Source organism: Dromiciops gliroides, chromosome 4 (genome assembly GCF_019393635.1).
Source record: "Dromiciops gliroides isolate mDroGli1 chromosome 4, mDroGli1.pri, whole genome shotgun sequence".
Taxonomy (NCBI): Eukaryota; Metazoa; Chordata; class Mammalia; order Microbiotheria; family Microbiotheriidae; genus Dromiciops; species Dromiciops gliroides.
The window spans coordinates 21,763,338-21,791,262 of NC_057864.1; the positions used below are offsets into that span (position 1 = coordinate 21,763,338).

Consider the following 27,925-nt stretch of genomic DNA (forward strand, 5'->3'; position numbering starts at 1 on the left):
AAAAGGGGCAGCTAGGCGGCACAATGGACAAATTACTGGGCTTAGATTCAGGAAGACTCATCCTCATGAGTTCAAATCTGTCCTCAGACACTTACTAACAATGTGACCCTGGGCAAGTCAATGAGCTCCATTTGCCTCAGTTTTCCTCATATGTAAAATAAGGTGGAGAAGGAATTGACAAAACACTCCATTACCTTACATTACATTACATTAGCCCAAGTGAGGTCACAAAGAGTCAGTTACAACTGAAACAACTCAACAACATAAAAAGTAGCATTTGTGGTGGTGTGCAGATGGGGGAGGGGCTCTTAAGCTGAATTCTGAAGGGCTCTACAAATGCCTAGAGGAAGAAGCAGCCATTGAGAGTGGAGATGAAATGTTGTATATAAAGAAACACACACAAACCAATTTAGCTCCAGTGTGGAGTGCTGGGGGGAGGAATGTATATATAGTGAGGAATGTTAGGTTGGTGCCAGGTTGTGAAGAACTTTCTTTAATTGCCTAGTAGATGAGTTTGTATTTGATACTGGAGAACATAGGAAGCCACTGAAACTTCATGAGGAAATGAGGGACACCATCAATGGGAATATCAGTTTTATAACCTAGAGAAGAATTTCTCTCTTTTCAGGAAGACTAGTTACAAGACTTTTGCATTAGTCCAAGTGAAAAGGGATTAGAGTATGACCTAAAGTTTGGTGTGAGTAGGGGATGGAAGGGAGAGAGGTGGTTCCTTGAAAACTTTGGATCTCCTTGGATTATCAGTACTCATGGATCTGAGAATCTCATAATCCACTTTTTAAATCCTGGGTCTCATCCATCTGGACGTTCTTTATAGGCAGACTGAGCATGCATGCCCACCCATAAACTCAAATAAGTTTCCCATAGAAGGTCTACTTGGGTTGGTAAAAGCCTTCCTTTAATTTTCCAAGTACTTCAAGGACATTATTGGAACTCTCATTTCTCAATTTTGATCTGATTTGTAGTTCTCAATTTATTAAAGTTATAGGCCTGCTCAGAAATTCCGCATAAAAAATCAAGTTCAGAGAGATGAAAAAATTAACCAAGGTCAAAATCTTTTCTTCTCCAGTATAATCATCCCTATTTCTTTTCAATGATCTGAGTTTTATGTGATTTTAGGTCCCATCACCATCCTAGTCACCACCTCTGTGGGTGTACTCTACATGGTCAGTGTTCTCCTCAGAGTATGCCAACCGAAAATGACATTAATTGGCCAGATATAGTCTCTGGTCTGTAGAACAAGTGTGATTCTCTACTTGGATTTAGATTAGCTTGTGTGAATTTGCATTTTACCATCCAAATTTATGACGCCAACTTTAAGTGTGTATTTTACGATTACTGAAGACAGTGAATTTGGAGGAAAAACAGCATCCTCTAATATCCATGCAGATTAGCTGGGGTCCAAAGGCCCAGGATATGGATAAAATAAGGCTGACCCTGTAAGAAATGTGGGCAAGTGTTACTTTTGTAATAAATCAAAATAAATGTGTCTACTGCACAGAACTAAATTGCAGTTACATTAGAAAGTGAAGCAATGTGAGTGTGTGTGTGTGTGTGTGTGTGTGTGTGTGTGTGTGTGTGTTTGCAGACCTGGCCCCCTTCCATATGAACAAATGAAAGCTTCACCTAAGTTCAATATACATTTTCAGTTAGCATACATTTAAAATTACAGTTTATGAGCCCCCATTTGAGGCTTTCTTTTTCTTCCCAATCAAAGTAAAGACCTTTGATTAAACAGAAAAGCAAGGTAAATAATAGAGATACCCCCTCTCTCCACATGTCCCAGTACACATAGAGGCACTTTGTCTACAGATTCCCACACCACCAATGAGAATGGTAACACCAATTGCGTGGAGAGCATATGTGCCTAGGATAGCATTCCAGCCACAAAACCCCTTTTAACTCCAAATCTTCTACTTGCTACATTGCTGCAGGGGTAATTGTGTTGTTGTGTGTGTCTGTTTTTTTCTTGGTTACTTTATTTACTGAGCTGACATCATCAGATGGGCCTGCTTTCTGGAGTGAGGTACCATTTGTTACTTCTCTACTGAGCTACTAATGACATCTTTTGCTTCTCTTTGGGTTGCTATGAGGCTTCCCCATTCCAGAAAGGGGTATCTAGAGCTCTTTTATAAACCAGCTAATAGTTGCAGAGATACTCCTTTGTGAGACAGACCCATGGCAGCACCTAGCCAGTAGAGCCTAAAGTCCTTTAAGTCAACTCTGTATTTTTTGTAATCTTCTTCCCCTTTAGTGAAAAGTCCTCCAGGTCTTCCTGATTATTTGGGTATGGGTAAATAAATTTAATTGAACTCTCATAATGTCCCTGGAACTTTGCAATAGTGTCAATAACATAACCTAGCAACACCAGAAGAGGCAGGATGAAACTGGTAACCTCAGTTTTTCAGTCCTATAATTGTGCCCAAGTTATTGCTTTCCCTAAATGTGGCTGAACTGTAATGCATGTGCTTCAGGGATCTAAAACTTTATAGAGATAAAAACTTAAACAATCACTTCTGAGCCAAGAATCACAGAATGCTATAATTTGAAGGTAACTGAGGAATCACTAGGCCAACCCCATATCCAGAAGATCTCTTAAGTCAAAGATAAAAGGGATCATCTAGTTTAACACCTTCATTTTGTAGATGAAGGAAAAAAAAAAAAGATAGGCAGTGACTTGTTTAAGGTCACACAGCTAATAAGTTATGAAACCAAGGCTTGGATTGGGATCTTCTGACTTCGTTCTCTCCTTCTTTCAGTAGTCATATAGCCTCCATTTGAACTCATTATGAGTTATCATCATAATGGAAGGCTTATTTTGTTTTAAATGTTTGTGCTTTTTAAGTTCTGTTATATCGTTCACACATCAGTCATCTCCCCTTAGCCACTTTCCTCGGCATGGTAACAAAACAACAGAAAAAGTACAGCTAACCTACATGGCTGCTCTTACAATGTGTACCACATTCTGTATCCATAGTCTCTATCTTTATACTGAGAATGAAGGCATATCTACTTATTACTTTTGTAATATCACGATTGGTCATTACAATTCACCAGAATTTGACTGTGTTTTTGGTTATGGTTTACATTAAAGGAGTAGGAACATATGTTGTATATTATTCTCTTGGTTCAGCTTTCTTCCTGCTGCATCACTTTAAGCAAGTCTTCCCTTCCATAGCTTTGTAAATTTCACATCCTGGTCCCTTTGTAAGGTTCAATAATAAGCCATTGCATTATTCATATATCACACTGTGTAGAGTCGTTTTCCAAACTATGGGCAGCCACCTTCTTTCAAGGGTGTTGGGGTTTTTTGTTTCTATTAAGAGTCATTTTAACATTATGTTGTATATTAAAGATTAAGACAAGTCATTTCCAGAATTATTTCTTTAATCAATGGCCAATGGCATGCCCTGTTTTCATTTATGTCAAGCATTTGAACAAAGGTCCAATAAAAAAGGTGGAATGAATGTTTGATGCCGTGTCAAAAAGTAATTTATTGTGCCCTTAACTGTAAGTCACAGGAAAACCAAATCAATTTGCATTTATCTCTATTTACATCGAACATGAATTTCAATGTAGTCATGTCGTTATGTACACAACTCAGCTGTGACCAGTTTTAAACCTCCTTAGACCCGCCCCCTCCCCCACCTGAGTGTTCTCTTCCTCTTCAAAATGGCCTCAGGTACTTGAGTAGATCTTTCCCTTGGGGCCAACGTATCCTACCTGGCATTAGACACACCTCTGCCAGGTCTTATAAGCTCCAGGAGGACATTGGATGTTGTCGATGATGGTGGTAGTGATGGTGACCACCACCATTACAATCATTATTATGTTTTATTATCTATCATTATTATTTAAGATATTTTATTGACATTATTGTCATCATTATTATTCCCCATGGCCAGCAGAGTGTCTTATGTACACTAGGTTCTTAATAAATGTCCATGGAATCTTCTTTTTGTTGAACTAAATTGAATGAATCACAGCGTCAGTGTTATTACTGCTCCTCCATCCCGCTCGTTCTCAGCTCTTTCATTCATCTCTGGATTTCCATACACCCTTCCCTTTCATTGAGTGAGTGGCAGCATTTCGGTCATCCTTCATGTTTCGCTTCCTTCCTGTGGGTAATGCTTCATCTAAGTCTTTCTAAATGTCTTTATATCCCTCATTCATCATGTTTAATGGCACCCCGGTATTGTATTACATTGTTATACCACAGTTTATACAGCCATCCACCAACTGGTGGACATTAAGGTTGTTTCCTGTTCTTTGCAATTACAAATAACTGTGTAGTGGTGGCTAGCAAGCCAACCTCCGAGCCTAGAAGACTTGGGTTCAGAGTCCTACCTCTGTCCCATACTGTCTGTGTAACCCAGGCAAATCACTTAACTTTGCCATATTCTAGGCCAGAGTTGTTCAACACTAGTCTTCAAAACTCCTTGGGTAGGAATCAGATTAAAATATAATTGGGAAATATTTAACAAAAGAAATGAAAAATAATGCTAATCTGTGGTTTTCTAAGTCAATATGAGTCACCCTTTTGCGACATTTGGCCCATGTATGAATACACATACATACAACAGAACTTTTGTTTCTTTTCAGATGATTCCCTTACAACAGGATTTACTCACCTTTTCTGTTTCATGGATAGATCCCTTTAGAAACCTGGGAAAAACCTAGGGACTCTTCAGAAATGTTTTTAAATGTATAAAAATGCATAAGCTTATTAAGGAAAGCAATTAAATTGAAATGTAGTTATCCATTGATCCACACACATATACAGATATACACATACATATGCATATACACATGCACACACACATAAACACACACATACATATTATATACACATATGTACATACACACATACATATTATATACATACACACATAAACATGCATACGTATATACATGTGTATTTATGTTTACACATATACAGGCATATATCCACATGCATGCTTGTGAAAGAAAACACATTTATGGAGAACAGTTTAAGAAGCCCTGCCTTAGAATATATACAGATTAGGTCCACAGTAAGTATGTAGTAGATTTCTCCTAAGTATCAGACACTGTGCTAATTTCTGGCAATACAAAAAAAGAGCAAATAATTGCAAAACCATCAATCCCTGCTCTCAAAGAGCTCCCAATCACAACTGAGTACATACAAAAGAGAGGCCCAACTTGAGATCATCTCAGGGGCAATTCCTAAAAATGGGCCGATAGTACCAAGACTATGATTCACTTGGTGACTCGGTATTTCTGCGTAGCTTAGCCTCCCAAAATGTATTGATTGGAGATTCTGGCAAGAATGTTTCTGCATCTCTTTCTCCTCAGCCCCAGCAGCACTGAACTTTGTCACTGTTATTTCTATTTGCCAGTTTGGTGTGTGTGTGTGTGAAGAGAACTGCAGAGTTGTTTTCTCTTTAGATTTTGGCCTACCAATGAGTGTGGAATTGGGACGCTATGGTTCAAGCACTTACTTCTATACACGATGGTGGTTGAGTCACTCCCCACCCCCATTCCCACCCTGCTCCCTGCCCCCTGTCCCCTCTGGCCACAGCATCCTCCATGATCTCCAAGGTCCTTTCTGGCTCCCATATTCCACAAGCCTTACTCTTGTGGCTAATGACATCACCCAAACCTTCTAATAGAATTATAGCCCTAGTGGTTCAGCTGCCTTTTATTTATCCTTTAACTAATATCACTGAGACCTTGTTCCAGGTCTGCTTATGAAAAATGACCCTTTTAATGGTGGGAAGTTTAATGAGAACCAAGATCATCTTCTGCATAAGTGCCCTTCATACGAATTAGCGGTGCCCTGGGTCCCAGTCTAAATTGGACACCCCACTTTCATCCAGATGGCCTAATATTTTTCTATTAATCCATGCCCTTGGTCCACGCCCTGCGATTGACCTGTCTCCTCTCTAGCTTGGGCTGGCCAGCAGCCCTTGGGATCCCTGGAGAGGCAGGTGTTCCATGGGCCTCTGTTTAAATGCCTGTGCTTAGGGAGCCTGGATTTATGTATGTTGCATAGGAGCTGGAAGCTGTTTACCGAATTTCCAGGCTTTCTGAGACATAAACTGTGCACCAGAAAGTGCTTTTAATGCTATGAATTCGTTGAGGTTCAGCAGAGCTGATCTGAGGCTTGAACACATTCAATATGCATGTATGTGCAAGGTGGGAAGCTGGGGATGGGAGGGAAATTCAGACAGAGGGGATTTTTTTTAAACTCAGGGCAGTGAAAGGCGTATTATTGGTAAACAGAGCATGCTGGTATATTGAAGATGTGGGGCTGAGAGCTGTCAGGGGGGATGAGTGGAATTGGCTTTTCATTGGTGGAAGAAAATGCTGACTAAGTTACCTTTCTCCCCAGCCCCCTTAGAGAGAGGGTTGGGGGATGGAGCCACTGACACCATTGTGCCTGCTGCCTCTGGCAGATGCTGTTTACAGGACCCCAGCATGTCAAATGGACCTCCCTTAGCTTTTAGCTATAGGTACCAACATCTGCCTCTGTGTTTCCCCGAGGCTTAATTTTAACATTAGTTACAGTTTCTGACTCATCATCCATGTGCCACGCGTCTCTCATAAAATATTATTTAACAAGCATAAATGGTCTAGCCAGTGCTTAATCCCAGCAGGGTGTGGAGCACTAGTGGAGGCAGCCCAGGAGCCTGGGATCTGCCAACTCTACCCTCCACTGCCATGCACTGGCTGGGCAACTGTGGTCAATCCCTAGGACCTCGAGAAGTCCTTACTTAGCACATCTGCAAAATGATGTAAGGTTACACCTTACCTGTCTTAAGGAAGGCAAGGAACTGAACCAAATTCACTTCACTTCACTTCAATTCAATTTGATTCCATTCAACCAGCATTTATCAAGAATAATAATTATCAACAACAACAATGAGCTTTTAAAGATTTCCAAAGTTCTTTTTTATGCCATGTTCTCCTTTGTTCCTCACAGCAACCATGGGAAGCAGATGCTATTATTATTCCCATTTTCCAGCTAAGGAAACTGAGACTATGGGAGGTGAGGTGCTTGCCCAGGGTCATACAGCTAGCAAGTGTTTGAGGCAGGATTTTTGCTGACTCCCATGTAGATCATTCTACCCCTGTACGGACTGAACTCATGCTATGAGAAGGCACTGTACGTATGTACACATTTAAGTGGAACCCCAGGACGATCCCTCCACCAACCTGGCCTTAGTGAGTATAATTCAGGCTTACATGAGTAAATGAAAAGGAAATACAAAGTGCTATAGAATCATTTCAAGATCCCTGGGAGGGTTAGTCGGTGCCATCTAAGCTTGGAATTACCAGGAGACCTGCAGAGGAACCCTTCTGCTCCATGATCTGTGATCTCCTTGGGGCAAGAAGGAAAATAGCTTATGGGGAAAGAAAAAATCTGATAGACATTAACTTATAGAGAATATAATTACATCATCATTGTTATTGTTATTGTTGGTCCTTCATTCTCGAAGAGGACCATGATTTTCGAGTGATGTCATGACTTGCACTGAAGTGGATTTAAGTGAGGAAGGGCTATGCAAGGTCACCAGCCTCACTCTCTCCTCCAGAGCCATCTGAGTCCAGTGGCAAGATATACATCAGGATGACTGGTGATGGCCACAGATGTTTAAGGCAGTTGGGCTTAAGTAACCTGCCCAGGGTCACACAGCTAGTAAGTGTGAGAGATGAGATTTGAACTCAGATCCTCCCAATTTGAAGGCCAGTGTTCTATCCACTGCACCACCTAGCTGTCTCAACATCATCGCTGAGTTTATATTTTTGTATACCCGTATTAATGTCAGAAAAGCAGTTATCATATCTGTTGTCTTATTTGATCCTTACCATGTCCCCATAGGAAGGATGCATTTGTCCAATAACTCAGTGGAAAGACCCTTGGGTTTTTGGTGGGCTCTTTGTATATCCAGTGTTCAGACTGACCCACTATAGGCTCTCAGTCAGTACTTTTGGAATATGGCTTTGTAGTCAGGGGACCTGGGCTTTGTCACTGGGTTGGGTTACCTTGGGTATGTCCTTTCCAATTCTCTGTAAATATGAGAAAGCTGTCTGTACATAGTTGTTTTCTTGTTGTTGCCCACATTAGATTGCAAGTTTCTTGAGGGACTCATTTTCCCCTTCCTTAATATTATTTATCATGCTACCTGACACATAGTAGGTGCTTACTATTTTATTGACCCTCTTTAAGGATCCTTCCAATTCTAAATCCTCTGATTCCTGTCAGGAGAAGTGTCTTGTTGAAGGTCATACAATGAGTTATTGTCTAACCCACATCTGGAACAGAGACTTGTACCTTGCTATCTATTATTCTCCAGAGATTCAAGGGACATTTTAGAAAACAATGCTGGACTTGGAAGATGGAACAAGTCAATTCACCCCTTTAGGCTTCAGCTTTCTTATCCTTAAAATGAGAGGATTGGGCTTGAGATATAAAGAAATAGTGACTTGTTCAAGATCATGCAAGAAGTAGTTGATGGGAGGCAGGATTTGAACCTGCAACCTGACTCCAAGTCTGCTGTACCTCCAAACCACCACCTTGCCTTCTATACAACCTAAGCCTTTCACTTCATCAGTGAGGAAGCACAAGCCCAGAGAGAGTTAGTGATTTCTTCAGAGTCACATAGGTTGTAAGTGGCAGTCAGGATTTGAACCCAGGTTCTTTGACTTTCTGCCATTTGTTACTTTACATTACTTTCCCAAGTTCAGGTGCAAGGACAGTCAACCATGTGTTTGCTAATAATTTTGGCATCAGCAGCCCTTAGGTTTTCTTAAAGAAGGATAGATATAATTCATTTTCTGAGTTGATATTTTTCCTTGAATTATAAATAAGCAATATGCCTGCATGTTTCAGAAGGTAAAGTATCATTATTTAGCGACCACAGAGCAGTAGATGCTTGCAGAGTCTTCACTATGAAGCCTCCATCAATGCTCAAAGGAATTAGTCATTCATTCATTCATTCATCAAGCATAAATTAAATACCTACTGTATGCTGGGTGCTATGCAAGGGATAGAAATACAAGGACAAAACATGATGTGGGAGGTGCAGCAATATGACTGGAGTAAAGTACATCTGGATTTTCTTCTTTTTTTTTTTTTAATGAGATATTTTATTTTTTTCCGTTACATGTAAAGATAGTTCTCAACTTTTGTTTATACATGCTTTACAATTTCAGATTTTTCTCCCTCCCTCCCCTCCCTCCTCCCTCCCCTAGACAGCAGGTAATCTGATATAGGTTATATCTATATATCTCTATACATATACATATAGATATATATATATATACACACATATATATACACATAATAACATTAATCCTATTTCTGCATTAATCCTGTTACAAGAGAAAGAATCAGAGCAGTGATGCAAAACCTCAAAATGGAAAAAAAAAAAAACAACAGCACCCAAAACAAAAGAAATTATATGGTTCAATCAGCATCTATACTCCACAGTTCTTTCTTTCTTTTTTTTCTTGGATTTGGAGATCCTCTTCTATCATGAGTTCCCTGGAACTCTTCTGTACCATTGCATTGGTGAGAAGAATATAGTCCATCACAGTAGGTCAACACTCAATGTTGATGATACTGTGTACAATGTTCTCCTGGTTCTGCTCATCTCACTCATCATCAGCTCACGTAAGACCCTCCAGGTTTCTCTGAACTCTTCCTGCTCATCATTTCTTACAGCACAATAGTATTCCATTGTATTCATATACCACAACTTGTCCAGCCATTCCCCAATTGATGGGCACCCCCTCAACTTCCAATTCCTTGCTACCACGTAAAGAGCAGCTATAAATATTTTTGTACATGTGGGTCCCTTTCCCCCTTCCATGATTTCTTTGGGCAAAAGACCTAAAAGTGGGATTGCTGGGTCAAAGGGTATGCACAGCTTTATCGCCCTTTGGGCATAATTCCAAATTGCTCTCCAGAATGGTTGGATCAGCTCACAGCTCCACCAACAATGCATTAGTGTTCCAATGTACATCTGGATTTTCAAGGCAGCTGCTTCTAGTTCTAATACAATATCAAGGTGCCCACCCAACACTGGGACCCAAGTACCAGAAGATGTTTATGCTAACACATTTGTACTTATGATATGTTTCTCCATCAGTGCCCTAGTGAGATTAACATCTCCTGAATGCACCATAAGCCAAGCCCAAGGATGGGTTTATCCCCAGACTCCCTTAAATTGCTTCCCCAACCCTATTCCCTCCCTGAATATCTAAACGTCATTTTGTTCTTTCTCCCCAGGTCAGGATCGCAGTGAAGCCACTTTGATAAAGAGGTTCAAAGGCGAAGGCGTACGGTACAAGGCCAAGCTGATCGGCATTGATGAGGTTTCTGCTGCACGGGGAGACAAGTTATGTCAAGATTCCATGATGAAGCTCAAGGTACCTAGAACCAGACAGGGTGCTTATTTCCATAGACAGAGAATGGGAGGGAGGAGACAGAATTCTTTTCAATGATACCAGGTCATTTGTGGTCATAAGAATATGAACAACTCGTGTTTCTAAGGTTTGCAAAGTGCTTTAATGTAATTCAAGGCCTTAGGGAAATTGACACAGTGAAGAGCTGTCAATTTCAAATCAGAGGACCTGAGTTCTATTATCTTGGCCCTATTTCTCCCAGGTTACAAAACCTTTTGGAGCCTCAGTTTCCTCTTTTGTACATCTAGGTCTCAAGTACAATAATATAAGTGCCAAATCCTGTGAAGGGGTCACATTATTTGGAATCAAACCACATATTTCCATTAGGCTGGAACCAATGGCCACATTTTACAAATGTCTAACTTTGAATAGTACAAATTTGAATCTATGTGACTACTTCATAGAATTTGGTTATTGGCACAGATTAGGGTGGGATTGGACTAAATGGTTTCTAAAGTCCCGTCCGTCTCCAAATCTGTGAGCCTAATATGGATAATGTATATGTGCCATAGGATTAGCTAAGCAAACAGAGTCAGTGTGTGTTGCTGTGCTTCTGGACCTCTTTTGTCTCCTCCTTTAATCTTTCCTCTCATTAAGAACACTAAGGTAGAGTCAAAGGAAGAAGGTGGCCAACACCCACTCTGACCCCTAGACATACTCCTTCCAGTTGAGTCACAACGGGCAGGCCTGAACAAAAATTAAAGACTGACAGGGAATATGCACCAAACATGCCCTTGGTAGGGCCCCAACTTTGACTTCTTTCTGGGACTTGATGAATATCATTTCTAATAACTGTGGAATGCTTAAAAATTGTTCTGAATGTGACCGTGATTCCGTCATGTTTCTTTCAAGCAAATCTATATTCCAGGTGATTATAGCTCCTTGGGGTAAGGCTCTCTTCTTGCTTTTTTTCTTCATATACTGATTCTCTATCATGGTACTTAGCACTGGTGAGTTCTCCTTAAATTCATATTGAATGTTTTTGAAATGAACTGAATTGAATTAGATTGGAACAGTCATGGGACCACTATATGGAAGAAAAGACTTTAGGTACATGGGCCTGGGAGAGAGCTTAGATGCCCTGGGGCTAAAAGGGGTGCTCAGATCATGGGTTTAGAGTTAGAAGGACCCTAGAGGCCATAGTTGAACTTCTCTGCCCCGATGATCCCAGTTTAAAGAGGAAGAAAAGGAGACCCCAAGAGAGAAAGTGCTTGTAACCACTTAAATGATCTGTTTGTGAGGAATGGGGCTGATTTTCAAACCAAAGTCCTCTAACTCCAGGTATAATGCTTTTTCCAGACTGGTCAGCTGGTCATGAGACTGGTGCTTCTTGGACCCAGAGGACAGAGGGCACTGTATGGAAGGTAGAAGGAGGCAGACTTTGCCCCAATTTTAGGTATCATTTCTGGACAATCAAAAGACATCATTCCAGGTTTAAGGAACAACAACAGCTATCCCAAATATAAATAGGCTTCTTCATAGGGTACTGATCTCCCCATCATTGAAGGTATTTAAGTTTCAGATATATCCTCTTATTCAGAGTATGGTTGAAGGGATTCTTGTTGAGGCACAAGTTGAATCAGATATCCTAAGAGTTCTCTTCATCATGGAGATTTTCTGGGATGGTTACTCCTCTAGAAAAGTCATCTTCTGATATACTATTGAAGGGACTTTCATTTCTATGCCAGAGATGCTCAAACTCTGTAAGTTTCTACCAAGACAGAAAGGCTCATTAGAGGTCCTGGCAACAGATAGTGCCTGCTAGCCATGAACCAGCCTGGAGAAGTATTGACAAGATTGTTCCTGTAGGTTAGCTGATGAATTCTTTAGACATGAAAATCCAATGAACAGCAACAACAAAAATGCAAACTAGCCTTCAGTCCTATGTGGACACTTTCACTACCATACGGACTATAGTAAAATGAGATCAGAAAGGAATGGTTGTTACCAATGCACAAAGAGGGAAGGAGGAAAGGATCAGGGTTTATGGTGCAGGTGACATTGTTTGAATTGAACTTTAAAGGTTTAGTATGAAGGTGGCAAGTGAAGAGGGTGAAAGATGTCCTTCCAGGTATAAGTAACAGCAAGAGGTTAGGAAACTACAGGGCTTCGAGTATATGGAACATAATCCAATGTGGCTGAGCGTAGATGGAGTTGAAGGAAACCAAGCTCTTAAAGCATCTATTAAATGACTGGGTTGGCTTCAGTCAGGTGTCTATGAATTTTTTAAAATATATTTTGAGGGGCAGCTAGGTGGTACAGTGGATAGTGCACCAGCCCTGGAGTTAGGAGGACCTGAGTTCAAATGTGGCCTCAGAGACTTAACACTTACTAGCTGTGTGACCCTGGGCAAGTCACTTAACCCCAATTGCCTCACTAATATATATATATATATATATATATATATATATATATATATATATATATATATATATATATATATATATATATGTGTGTGTGTGTGTGTGTGTGTGCGCATGTGTGTGTGTGTGTGTGTGTACATATATATGTATAGACATCTGTATTTCCACATAATCAGTTTCCTTTCTAATTCTATATATTTTATTTTATGCACTTAAAAATCTTTACTCTGAAGGGTCCTTAAGCTTCCCCACACTGCTGAAGAGTAAAGACAGTAAGAAATTTTGGGCCAGATGAAACTTAGGATTCCTTCTAACCACAATATTCTATGTTCTAAAATCCCTTCAGCTCTAACATCCTTTGTCTCTTCTACCTCTATTATTCTAGGTTTTAAGATATTTCTCACCTCTGACTTTCTGTATTCTAAGGTTCTTTCTAGTTCTGACATTCTCTGTTCTAAACTCTCTCCCCACTCTGACATCCCCTGTTCTAAGGTCCCTCCCAGCTTTGACATTCTTTGTTCTAAAGTCCCTCCCAGCTTTGACATTCTTTGTTCTAAGGTCCCTCCCAGATTTGACATTCTTTGTTCTAAGGTACCTTTCAGCTTTGATATTCCCCATTCTAAGGCCTCTAGCAACTCTGACATTCTCTGTCCTAAGGCCCCTCCTAGATCTGTCATTCTTTAATTCTAGTATCTGTGCCACAAAGCACTGGTCTTTTTCTGTAGCATTTTTATATAACAAACCAGTGCAAACTGCTTCTGTTCCAGCAATGAGAAATAGTCATTTCACACTCACCTGAATCATAGAAGGTAAAATCCAAAGCTGCTTAACTTGGGCTTAAAAAAAGAAAGAAAAAGGAAAATCCATCTGACGATGCTAATGATGATGGCATTCTGACATGAGACTCATAACTCTCTACTCAGTGATCTTGACCTTAATTTACATTCCATCAGCACTTAAGTCAACTCAGCCCTTCTGGGCTAGATTAACAGACAAATGCTCATTATTCTTTTGTTTTAGGTGGGAATGGCCTATCTCCCCAACAGCTTTTTAATCTATTCCAGAGAAAGGTTCATGACGCCTTCTTCTTCACATGTCTAGAGTCTTCAATATACCATTGTCAACACAATGGAAGCATTCAATAAATGCTTCTCAATGACTTAATTAACAGATGAATGAAGGGAATGAGTAAATTGTTCACTATCCCCTAAAAAGACCTTTTCTTAGATCTTGGATGGGACTCCTAATTTCCACCTGTTGGGATTCTGCCCATTCTCTAAGGCCAAGTTTAAGTGCTATCTGATTCAGGCAGCCCACTGGGACTCTTCTATGCCCCTCCCCAGTTAAAATGGAGCTCTCCCTCCTTAGAAACTCATTCTACAAGCATTTTCAGACTTCTTTTGCTCTGTTCTGTTTTCCATATAAACGTGACTAATTTTCATCTCTCCTCATAGACTCTGAGTTCTATGGAATGAGAGGCTTTGTTTGCTTTTCTCTTAGTATTTCCCCATATTCTAATACATTTCCTTAGCTCAACAATCTACTTAGTAAAGCATGAAATATCAGAATTATACAGGACCCCCAATTTCATTTAATACAACCTCTTCATTTGGCAGATGGGGCAACCGAGGCTTAGAGAAATGAATTCTTTTCAAGTTCATCCCATAAGTTAATGGCAAGGCCAGGACTATAGGCCAACTCTTCTATTTCCTACCTCAGTATTCCTTTTGGCAACACTATAATGTTTTCTCAATGAAAAATTAAATGAGTTGAGTGAGTGAGTGAATGAATGAATGAATTATAAGTTGCAGACATTTATATAGCATTTAAGCTATTCAAATCATTTTACATATACCGTCTTATTTGATGCAAAAAACATGAACAATGAAAGAAAGGAAGGGAGGAAGAAAGGGAGGGAGGAAGGAAGGAAGACTGAAGGAATTAAGCAACTTGTGTGATCTGCAGTCAGAGGTTAATAGAATCCTAGATGTCAAACAAGAAGGGTTTATCTGGTCAAACTGCCTCATTTTACAATATAGGAAACTGAGACATAGAAAGGTTAAGTGATTTGCCCAAGGTCACACAACTAGGATATTGCCGAGTCAGGGTCTGAAACTTAGACTTCTTATTCTGTATCCAGCTGTGTTTCCATCAGACAAAGCCAACAACCTTTTAGAATTTGGAAAATGGGCCACGAGAGAATAAAAGGGCCAACAAGACTAGTACTGAAGTAGAGGATCGTTGTCCAAGGGTCGATGGTATCTGACCCACCTTAGGGGGCCCCTGTGCAGCAAAGCTACCAGGGAAGAGCTGAGAAAATGCCGAACTCAAACCCTGTCCTTTCTCTCCACAGGGAGTTGTCGCTGGAGCCCGTTCCAAAGGAGAACACAAACAGAAAATCTTTTTAACCATCTCCTTTGGAGGAATCAAAATCTTTGATGAAAAGACAGGAGTAAGTAAAAAAATGATATGACAGAACAGGATTGAATTTATTGACAGATGTGCCCTTAAAAGCTTTCCCTCGCTGCTCAGCGATCTCCAATCCGCATAAACACACATAAGGCAGCTGACAAACTTGATAAGCCGGGCTCGTCCATCACAGCGAGCCTCTTTACTGAGTGGGATGGCAGGCAATTGTGCAACATCAGGGTACCATGGCTTGTGCTAAAAATGCCACAGGGCCCCGATCCTCTAATGGGAGATTGATAGTGAGATGAGATGGGGGTAATGCCACTGTTTATAGTAAATTTCCACCCATATTTGCTGTATTAACCATGGATACTCAGAAAGGCCTTTCACCTCAATGTCAATCCATTCTGACACCCAGGTTTAACCTCCAGTACCTTGAAACTGGTGTAATTTCAGGAAGGGAATTGGGCTCTTGATCTTTAAAAACCCCAAATCCATCACTCTGTGACCAGGAAAGGAGAGAGTGGATGTGTTCTTTGGACCTGCCAAATGTGGGATAAGGTGGAGTTCTGGGTTTGTTGATTTCAAAGTGGCTTCTCATGCTCAGATATTCACCCACTGTTTTTGACACAGTGGCAACTAGAATCATAAATATGGAGCTGGAAGGGCCTTTAGACACTATTTAGTACAAGCCATTCCATTTTTATGAATGAAGAAACCAATGTCCATGGCAGTCATGATGATGTGGTTGGGGTTGTAGAGATAGTAAGTGGCAAAGCCAGCCTTTGAACCCAGGTCTCTGACTCCATATCCTGTGCCCAAATCAGGATTTGTCCAAGGAAGACAAATAAGTCAAGTTGAAATTTTGAGGATTTTCTTGTAGGTGTTTTTTTATAAAGACCCAACAACAACAGAAACAGCTATTCTTTGTCCCTTAGGAGAAAGAGAGGACTCTGGGAAGGTAGGGGCATCTGGAGGCTTGGGAGGGTCAAAACAGGAAGGAAAAAGATCTAGTCAAAGTTTACCTGCTCTTCAGTGAGGTGCAAGGGCGCATCAGTTATATTTTTATCCAAAAACATGCATTTGTAATTATCAGCAAGCCAAAAACAAAATTATCAGCAAGGCAAATGTCTAGACCTTTGATGGTGGTAAATATGTCCAAGGTGGAGACTGAAATTACATTTTCAGTAGAGGCATTTTTTTCCCCACAGTTATGCCTTTGGCATCGGGAAGGAGAGTTGCCTTAGTGCAGCCTTTATTCATCCCCACAGTGGCAGGAGGGCATGAGTTTGTTGTTTTTGTTGCTCCTTCCACCCCTATAAGAAAAAGAATAAAAAAGAAAAAGAAAAAAATAATAACATTAGCAGATCAGAGCTGTCCCCAGAATTAAAAAACAAAAAGCTGTCAGAGATATTGATCCCAATTAAAGAGATTGGTTACAGCAATTTACACCCTGTCTCAAATTTCAAAGGGCCTTTGATCCCAATCCTTATATGATTAACTTTCTTTTTTTGAATTGTTAACATGGGGTGGAAATGCTTCTCAATTGAGGGCTATTCATATTATCAGATGTATAGTGATCACTAATATCAAAGGGATTAAAATGGCTGTTAGAACCATGCCACACTCTAGAAAATCTTCCCCTGTCCAAGCATGTGTGCATCCACACCTGTCTAAGGCACTCCTAACAACATTCTGATCAGCTTTATGCTTATCTGTGAATGTCTTATCTCAAACTACGAGACTATAGAAGTTCCTTAAGAGAAGGGATTGTAAATATTGACCTTGAATTACTTCTCTCAAAGCCCTCAACACCTGGCACAAATTTCAAAGGATCCAGAACCTTTAGACAGATTGACATTGTGAATAGAGAGCCAGTCTTGGAATCAGGATGTCCTGAGTTCAAGCCTGGCCTCTGATTCCTGTTGGTTGTGTGATCCCAGCAAGTCGCTTAACTCCTCAGGGCTTCAGGCAACATTAATAGTTTAAGTGGCATACTTATCAACAGGTAGAGGGAGGTTACCCACTGAGAAATTCCTATGCCAATAGAATAACAGGTCCCCCCACCACGCAAGAAAAAAATCTAATAGCTGTCTATTCCCTTCATCCTTGCTTATCACAATCCATTCACAAGTCCTCATGCCTTCCCATAATTGTTCTATCCACTGTATCTTGTAATGTTTCATGGATCCTTGTGCTGGACACATAGTAGGCAATTCAACTGATGAATGAATGAATACCTAAGTACAATTGACTTGTATCGATTCCCCATTGCCATCCTGATTGCCTACCTCTGTGCACTTCAGTATTTGTAAACTAATGAATGCATGGGCATAGCCTCATTAATGAGGGCACTCCCTATAATGTGGCATCATCTGGTCACAGGATTGTAGATCCATTGTTGATATGGAGAACATCCAATTCGTGGTAGAAAAAATAATGAAAAGTCTTAAGAATATTCCATCTGAGGGATGAACAGATATTTGAAGAACCAGGGATGTTTAATCTGAGGAAAAGAAGGTTTACAGAGAAGAGAGCCTTCATTTATTGAAGTACTTAAAGAACTGTTGCATAGAAAAGGGCTTCTTCTTCTGACTGACCTTAGTGATGGAATTAGGAGCAACGGGTTGAAGTGGTCCAAAGACAAAGAAAGAGCTTCCTAACAGTGTGAGCAGTCCCAGAGTGAAAAGGGCCTCTGTGGGAGGTGGTGGCTTCCTATCTCACCACCCACTAGAGGGCTTCTAGAAAAGATGATCAAGTGTAGGCATGTTGCCCAGAGGATTATTATCCATAACTGGGTGGAAACAATGGCCCCTGGGGTCCATTCCAAATCTGAGCATCTGCCATTCTGGGAATTTAAATTAGACAGTTCTAGGATCACTATAATAGAGGCAGCATGGGGTCATGAATGGTCTTGGAGTCAGGACACAATTCTTAGCTCTGTCATTGCCTAGTGCCTAACATAGTAGGAGTTTAATTACCATTTGGTGAATTGGTGTGTCAGCAAATTACTTACCTCCATCTGAGGCTCCATCTCAGAAGATGGGAACGGTTCATGGGACCTCTGAGATTTCATCTGCCTCTCAATTCCTGAGAACCTAAGAAGGCTGGAGAGTTGAGTTGGGTTTGTTTATTTGTTTGTTTGTTTGTTTATTGTTGGGCATAGCTTTTTATTTGCATGATATTTCCATATCCTGTGGTGTCTGCTGTCCACTGACAGTGCTTACTCAGACTTAGCAGCTGCCAGAAATTCATTTTAATATAAAAGAGACAAAACATTCAAGAGGAAAAATAATTTAGGTGTCTGTGTGTTTAGTGTCTTGTTGGAAGATATTGGATTTTAATTTATCACAATAAAAAATCAATTTGCAGCTCAAAACCAACACATTTTTTAAAATTGACCCTGTCAGGGACCTGACGCCAGAAAGATAATTTAGAGGATCACTTTCATCATTCACTGTTAGAAAAAAAAAGTGGGTTTGGATTACTGTTGAACCTCAGTGGGCCTAAGGGCCTAAAGGCTGAGATACTTAACTCAAAAACTGGGTGATAAGCTGGCACACTTCAATAAGTGGCCACCCAGGAGTGGAATGGGACTGGACACTTTGTCCCATGAAGAACTGGTCAAAAAGGTGTTGACAACTCTCCAGGATTAAAAGGCTCCAGGGTCATCGGGGAGGCAATGTTTGGCTGTTAGAGGAGAGGACACAATGAACCCCATCGTCATGTATTTAAAGGGCTCTACTTGGATGAGGGACAGAACTAGGAGAAATGGTTGTAACTTTCCATCAGAGGAAGATTGTGATTTGATGTAAGAGCCAAATTTAGAGTCATTCTAAAGGGCAATGGGATACTTTGAAAGATAATACATGGGCGGCTAGGTGGTACAGTGGATAAAGCACCGGCTCTGGACTCAGGAGTACCTGAGTTCAAATCCGGCCTCAGACACTTGACACTTACTAGCTGTGTGACCCTGGGAAAGTCACTTAACCCCCATTGCCCCGGAAGAAAAAGAAAAACAACAAAGAAAGATAATACACCAGGGTAGCTAGTTGGTGCAGTGGATAGAGCACCGGCCCTGGATTCAAGAGGACCTGAGTTCAAATCCAGCCTTTACACTTGACACTGCCTAGCTGTGTGGCCCTGGGCAAGTCACTTAACCCCAATTACCTCACAAAAAAAAAAAAGAAAGGAAGGAAGGAAGAAGGAAAGGAAAAGTAAGGTAATATGCTCCCTAGTGCTGGAGGTCTTCAAGAAAATATTGGCTTGACCACCTGGCAAGAATGTTGCATAGGGAATTCCTTTTCAGGAATGAGGTGGGCCCAGGTGTCATCCAAGACCTTTTCCTGGTCTGTTTTGTTCTATGATCTCTATCAGTAGTCTTTAATCTGTCAATGAAAAGCAACTGGAAGCTCATTACTAAACAAGTCAAGGGACCAAGATTCCAATCTCAGGTCTTCCTGGCTAATTCTATTGTAAGAGATCACATTTATGTAGCTCTTTGTGGTACTGATGCCACCTTCCTAACAAAACTCCTATGAGATAGGTAGGCAAGTATTTATAATTCCATTTTACAAATGAAGAAAATGTAGGTCAGAGTAGTTAAGCCATTTTCCCATGGACATACAGCAAAAATAAGAGAATTTGAGTAAAACCTTGCTCCTTAACCTTGTTTTCATGAACTCCAAAGGAGTCCATGGATTACTTTAAGGAGGAAGACCTCTGTGAACTTAGAGAGGAAAAAATATCACATTTTTGCCACTCCCATTTGGAGTTTTCTTGGCAAATACTGGAGTGGTTTGCCATTTTCTCCTCTAGCTCATTTTACAGATGAGACAACTAGGGCACGTAAATTGACTTGCCCAGGATCACACAGCTAATACGTGTCTGAGGCCAGATTTAAACTCATGAAGAAGATTCTTCCTGACTTCAGGCTTGGCTTTCTATCCACTATGCCTCCTGATACCAGCCTCCAAATGTAGCCTATCCAGGCTGAAGACAGAGCCTGTGGATTCGTTGTAAATGCTACATTAGCTGAGACCACACGGGTTTGGATTACCACCTTCTCACTCCCACCAGCTCTTCTTATCCACAGAGACAGACCCATCTTCAGTTACCTAGAGTTTTCCTTGACCAATAAAGCCATTGCCTTAAGACATCATTTCTTTACAGGGACTACTTCAATATCTATCTAAATAGACATTGAAATAATCAAAATGTTAAATAGGGATAACAGTCTATGAAAATATATCTTAACTTAATCCACATGACTGGATCCAGAGGAGACAGTGACTAAAGATCAATGGAAACAAATCCTCTAAGGTGCTGGACTCAGAGTTGAATTGACCCTGGAGAATAACAGTAACTCCCATTTCTGTGATGCTGTAAGTTAACAAAGCACAGTATTTGAAAGGATCCCATGAAATAGGTAATATTGGGGAAGCTAGGTAGTGCAGTGGATAAAGCACTGGACCTGGATTCAGGAGGACCTGATTTCAAATCTGGCCACAGACACTTGACACTTACTAGCTGTGTGACCCTGAGCAAGGCACTTAACCTTCATTGTCACTTGAAAAAAAAGAAAATGAAATTAATAGGTAATATCAATCTACCCATTTTATAGATGAGGGTGGATGTAATTTGCCCAAGGTCACACTACTCATGTCAGTGATGGGATTCAAAGCCTTCTTCCCAGGGCTCATTCATCTCCAAGAAATCTGGGAAACTCCTTTATGGCATCACAGGTGATCATCTTTGTCCTGTAAAGGATTCCATGTTTGGAGGGCTAGCTAACACACTGGATGACAGAATAGTGGAAAAGAATAAGGTTTGAACCTTTGATTTCATTGACAAAGGGAACTCCCTGATGAGGAAACTCCCTTTACTGATACAAGTTGGCACGTTCTCTGCAACTTATAGTCTTAAAGAGCTGCCTAACACACTGAGAAGTTATGACACCATGTAGTGGAGTACGTCTTAACCCCATGTCTTCTTGACTTTGAGGTTAGCTCTCTCTCTATTCTACTGCATTTCAAATAACAGAATACTGTCCAAAAAGATGTTGAAAAGCTAGAACATGAGTTTGAATCTAATAACACGAAATTGGATTCTGATAAATGTAGAGTCAAACATTTCAAACAAAGTCTCACAAGTACAAGATGGGAAAGGCATGGTCAGGCAGTGGGATGTCAGGAAAATTTCTGGTGGTTTTAGGGGACTGCAGCTCAAATGAGTCAACAAAAAAATGGCAGTGAAAACAGTGAGTGTAATCATAGGTTGCATTGTGGGGAAGGGAAAGAAGGGAATGAACATTTAAATAGTACCTATTATGTGCCAAGCCCAGTGCTAAGTGTTTTAAAAATATTATCTTGCTTGATCCTCACAACAATCCTGATATATAGGTGCTATTATCATCCCCCATTTCATAGTTGAGGAAACTGAGATAAATGGAGATTAAGTGACTTGGCCAGGGTCACATTACTAATATCTGAAATAGAATTTGAACTCAGTTCTTCCTGAAACCAGACCAAAACTCTATCCACTATGCTAACTAGCTACATTGAAAAAGATGTCATGTACAATACTACAGAGGTAATAGACCCTCTGTTCTATGCCCTGTTCAGAATGTGTCTGAGATATTATGTTGTGTTCTGGTACCACATTTTGAGCAAGGTCCCTGAGCAACTGGAGAAGGTCTAAGAGAACACAATCAGCTTGGTGGAAGGCCTTTAAAATTGAGTCATATGAGAATTTGTGAATGAACTAGGGTTATTTAACTTGGTGCTATTGTTTCCATTTGACATATGAGGAAACTGAGTGTGAGAGAGGGTAAGTAATTTGCCCAGGGTCACACATATAATAAGTACTTGAGGCAGAATTTGAACTCATGTCTTCCTTAATCGAAATGAAGTGCCCTAAGCCCTAGGTCAGAGAGTAGCTATGTGGCACAGTGCATAAAGTACTGGACCTGGAGTCAGGAAGACTCATCTTCACGACTTCAAATATGGACTCATATTTGAGGCCAGTCACTTAACCCTGCTTGCCTCAGTTTCCTTATCTGTAAAATGAGCTGGAGAAACAAATCTAACCACTTCAGTATCTTTGCCAAGAAAACCCTAAATGGAGTTTAAGCAGCAGAGATTAGGAAGGCAGGTGGGGATGGGTCTATTAGACATCTGGAACATCAAGAACAAAGAGAGGGAGATTAGAAAGTAAGGGGCTATTCGGCAGGGAGCTCATTACCTAGTTTGTCTGTGTGAAGGAGTCGGGGAAAGAAGAGGAAAGGGAAAGAAGCTCTGATGTAGCACATCCTGCCTCTCCTTGGAGATTTTCATTCTCTAATCTTCCTTCTTCCACTCCTATCCTAGAGCAAGATCGATCCATCTGGTAGTTCACTAACACTCAGGTGAGTTAGGAACTTAAAGACCTAGCCCTTCTTGGGCAGACTCACATTTTCAAAGTGACCCCCAGAGAAAAGGCCATGCTCAATCCAAAGAAATGAATTGCAAATGGTAGAAAGACAAGCTTCAATGGGGGAGTGGTTTTTCTATTAGATAAGCTTATATGATATCACATGGGCTACTCTCATCTTCTCCTGTACCAAAGTTGACCCAAATTAGCCATTTTCACCCACTTATCCCACTTTTCTTCATCTATCCCTACCAAATAAGGAAAATTTTTTAAAAAATGGCTACTGACCCTTGTATTCCAGCCATAGTAATCATAAATCCTTTTTCTATATTGTTGTTGGTGTATTAAACCCCTTCTTTACAACAACTCTTTGGGGGTAGAGAGTGTAACTACATTTATCCCTGTTTTATAGATAGAGAATTCAGACTCCTAGAGCTTACAGAATTTGCCTAAGATAGAACTCGAACCCAGAGTTTGTGATTTTAAATCCAGTATTCTCTGTACTAACCCAGGAACCATTTGCTGGTGTCTTCCTTGTAAGACTGTGAGCTCCTTTAGTGCCCTAAAGAAGGGAAAGGGGTGTGTGTGTGTGTGTGTGTGTGTGTGTGTGTGTGTGTGTGTGTGTGTGTGTGTGTGTGTGTTTTGTTTCTTTAGCACTTAGGACAATTCCTGGTACACAGTAGATGCTTAATCAATGCTTGTAGCCTGAGTATTGATTGACTGCCTGAGCAGATGGGAGAACTGTGGGGAGAGGGAGGCTAACCAAATAATAGAGAAATAAACTTTGAAAGGGTTTCACCCAAACTCAGAAAGCTGGGTAAATTATAAATCATCGTTGTCCATTTGGCTTTTTCTGGCTTTGTTTCAGTGGCTGATTGCTTTATTTGGAGCCTGGAGTTTATTGCCATTTATTTTAAATTTTAATTTAAAACTAATTTTCATTGACTGTGTCTTGGTTACTTAATAAGAGATTCTATTTTTATAGATTCATTTGTTAAAGGATCTGTTTGTATTGAAAAAGTAATATTGTAATTATACTGAGCAACAAAAAGATAGCTCTTTGTGCCTTTTCCCCAAGTACTTTACATTGGATAATTCACAAAAGAGTTGCAAGAGCCAGAGCTGCATTTTTCTCCTTGCATTAACAAAGGGGAAACTGAGTCCAGAAAATGTGAGAGTCTTAATCTAGGTCAGGGCCCAACAAAACTGGCTGGAATTGGAGGCTTTGTTCCTAGAGAAAGCTTGGAGTAAGACGTTTTCAGCAGTAAGAGTAGTGTGAAGCACTTGTCATATGGGATATGTCACACTGAACGTTAGAGGGGAAAAGATTCTTAGAATGTAGACTATTAGAACAAAGGACAAGGAACATCAAAGTTACTTTAGAACATAAAATGGCAAACCTAGAAGGAACCTTAGAATATAGAATCGTAGATCTTGTAGGACCTTGAAGAGGAGAATGTCAGATCTGGAAGGTGCTTTAGAACATAGAAAGCTATAGCTATGAGGGACCTTAAATGAGGCAATGTTGTTGTAAGACAGAACCTCAGATTGGAAGTGCTCCCCATCTTAGAATGGGGAGTTCTTATGCTGGGATCTATGAACTTCCTCTTCAAAAAGTTAATAACTGAATCTTCACATAATTGGTTTTGTTTGTAACCCATTGTACTTTTTTTGGTGAAGCAATTGGGGTGAAGTGACTTGCCCAGGGTCACACAGCTAGTAAGTGTCAAGTGTCTGAGGCAAGATTTGAACTCAGGTCCTCCTGACTCCAGGGCCAGTGCTCTATCCATTGTGCCACCTAGATGTCCCTACTTTATTTTATACATTGAAAAATATTATTCAGAGAAGGGGTCCATGGGTTTCACCAGATTACCAAAGAAGTCCATGACCCACACACAAAAGGGTTAAAAACACTTGTCTTAGAACATTGGGTACCAGTTCTGGGAGAGGCCTTAGAACATAGAATGTGATAAATGAAGGCATGGTGAAATTCAGAAATTTAGAGCTGGAAGGGATCTTTGAGCATATAGTGTTGTAAGATTGAATGTCAGATACAAAGATACATCAGAGTCTAATTCATTGACTGCTAGAGCTGAAGTGGAACATAGAACACAAAACGTAGATCAGAGATAGAAGAAACTTGAGACTCCAGAATGTTAGAACATGAAATTCTAGAGCATGATAGAACAGCAGTAGCAACACTTGCATAGTACCCTAAGATTTGCAAAGTGCTTGACAAATATTCTCTTACTTTCACAACAAACCCGTCATTGTCCCATCTTACATATGAAGAAACTGAGACAGGTAGAGTTTGAGTGACTTTGTCAGACTCACAAAACTCATGAGTGTCTTTAGCCAGATTTGAATTCCAGTCTTCCTGACTCCAGGTCTAGCACTCGATCCATTGGATCACTTATGATATAATGTTAGAATACAAAGTACAGAATGTTGGAGCTGGAGGTATCTTAAATGTAGAATGTTAGACATGAAAGGCATTTTAGAACAAAGAATTAGGACATTTGAAATAAAGTATCAGAAAAAGGCAAGACCTTTGAGATGATCTTGCTTCCTTTAAGAGAAGCCGAGGAGTCAGGCGGAGGAATTTGAGAGATAGGAAAGATGATGATTTCATCACATGACTTCACTGTTTCTTTTATCCTTGCCTGCAAAATGGTTGCAGGGAGGCTAACCCAACTATACTCTTGGGAGACAGGATCGTGTTTTGTTGTCGTTGTTATTGTTGTATGTAAAACATGAATTTTAAGCAAAAGAGGCTCTCTTGAGGTATGTGCTATTCCTCTTTCTGATCAGCACTTTCCCCCGAAACCCAAAAGATCGGCTGTCCCTGCCTAAAACCTTTGACCGCCTCTGGCCAGCACTGTGAGCTCTGCCAATCAACATTACCTTTGGGTCACAACATGGAAGGCCCCCAGCCTCATTAGCTGTGCCCGGATGACACTGCCACAGGGTTCCATCTGTAACCTTCTTTCATGGTGGATTGGCTTAACCTTCCAGTTTGGAAGACTGTTATGCAAATGTATCTAATGAGCATCAGAAGTCTCTGGCATTAAATTAAACCATCAGTGCCTAATTTTGCCGAATGTCATGTGTGTATTTGTATGATCATATATGTAGATACGCATATAATATTTTGTATGGTATGTTTCTATATTGATTATTTATATAATTTACAAAATATATTCTACATAATTATATAATATATAGTGTATATGCTTATGTGTGTGAGTTTATACCCACATATATACCTCGATGGTCTTAAATTTGCATATGTAGATAAATAAAGCTTAAATAAAGGAGGGTTGCTGACCTTGGAAATCAGAGAGATCCTGAGGGAAAAGAGGGCCCAACCTTGATGACTAAGGTCACTGTAACCTTCTCAGAAAGGGCTTGCAAAGATGCTGGGATGTGAGCTCATTGGGAGTGTGGATTGTTTCCCTCTCAATATTTGTAGCTCCCCAGGGTTTGGCAGGTAGTCAACTCTTAATGAATGTCTGTTAAGTGATTTCTGGGGCCAAACAAACCAATGTAAGTGGTGGTTTGAGCCTCACGCGATCTCTCTTCTTAGTTCTGCCCTCTGACTTTGGATTAGCATCAATATTCAGGGCCTTGATACATTTCTCACGAATTCACTCCACAGGACCTGATAGCCATCTTTAAGCTTTTTTTTTTTTTAGGTTGTAAAAACTGATACTTTGGAAAGCTTGGATGTTCTAGGCCTAGATGCAAGGTCAGCGTGAGAAGATGTTATGCTTCCACACTATGTTTAGCACATATACTAGGAACAACATAGAGTCAGGGCCAAGTTCCAGGCTATTACAATGATTGTTCAGCTTTGAGGAAATCATGCTGCCATGCTACACCTCAATTTTCTCATCTGTGAAATGAGCAGATTGGATTAGATTGTTTCTGAGAGGGCAGCTAGCTAGGTGGCACAGTGGATAAAGCACTGGGCCTGGATTCAGGAGGACCTGAGTTCAAATCTGGCCTCAGACATTTGACACTTACTAGCTGTGTGACCCTGAGCAAGTCACTTAAACCTCATTGCCCTGCCCCCCAAAAACAAACAAATAAAAATCCCTTTCTTAGATTGCTTCTGAGGTCCCTTCTAAATCTATAATACAGATGAATTTCAAATTGTACTTGAAATTATATTTGAAAATGTGAACAAGGCAAATGTTGCAAAATCCTTTCCAAACCTAATATTCTGTGATTTTGAATTCCTTCTTCCTGAAGTAAGGGAACACAGCTTTCTACCTATGACACCCTATCAGTGCCTTTGTTCATTATGGCTTCATTAGAGTGGAGGAGGTGGGGGGTATCCTCATGCTATTCACATTTCTAAGAGGTGAAGAGTATCGACTGGAGTCAGAGAACCTGGGTTCAAATCTGACCTTTGTCCCTGGATCTCCATTTCCTCTTCTGTAAAATAAAAGGGTTCAACTAGATGGCTTCTGAAATCCCTTCTACCTCAAAATGTGAACCTGTAAAGTCAAGTCAATATAAGAAGCATCAGGACAGGGTTGTGGGATGTTCCCACAATTCTCTTATGAATATTATTATGAATATTATCTCATAGTCACCTGGGTGACTATCATCATTGTCCTCCCATAAGTCATGTTAGGAGGTTTACACACAATGCCAGGACCACCACAACTTTTTCCTAATCTATGAAAACCTCCAATGGGCTTAGCTCATTCTACTGAGTGAGCATCTCTCACTTTCACCATATAACCAGTCCTGCCTACTTTTTTTTTCTCTCTTTTTTTCCGGGGCAATGAGGGTTAAGTGTCTTGCCTGGAGTCACACAGCTAGTAAATGTCAAGGGTCTGAGGCAGGATTTGAACTCAGGTCCTCCTGAATCCACACTTGGTGCTTTTATCCACTTTGACACCTAGCTGCCCCCCTGCGCACTTCTTTTACAAGCATCCATTTCCTTGGTGACATCCTCTGCTCAGTTCCTTAGTTTCTTGTTTATGACATGTTGCCAAAAGAACCTTGAAATGAAAACAGCTTTACCCTCATTGAGCTTACAGTTTAGTTGGGAGACAAGTTATGGGCATAGATAGCTGTAAGATAGGCCAGAAGATCATTAAGACTTATATGAGGGGAAACAGTTGGTTTTTTTGAACATCACTACCTTGATGAGGAGGATGGGTTTGTTTTTATCTTTGTATTTCTGGGGCTTGGCATGTTGTGGGCACTTCAGAAGTGTTTCATTGGGGAAAGAGCTGGAATCAGAATCTGGAAGATTA

General features: G+C 40.4%; 1 protein-coding gene across 7 annotated transcripts in view; it reads left to right on the forward strand.

Moving 5' to 3' along the window:
- Positions 1-27,925, forward strand: part of DAB1 (DAB adaptor protein 1) — a 1,311,411-nt gene that overhangs the window by 1,132,642 nt on the left and 150,844 nt on the right. For all 7 annotated transcript variants that reach the window (XM_043963034.1, XM_043963028.1, XM_043963033.1 and 4 more), the window contains 2 exons: positions 10,295-10,434; positions 15,187-15,285. In XM_043963034.1, the coding sequence (XP_043818969.1) occupies positions 10,295-10,434; positions 15,187-15,285 (239 nt within the window). The remainder of the gene's footprint in view (positions 1-10,294; positions 10,435-15,186; positions 15,286-27,925) is intronic.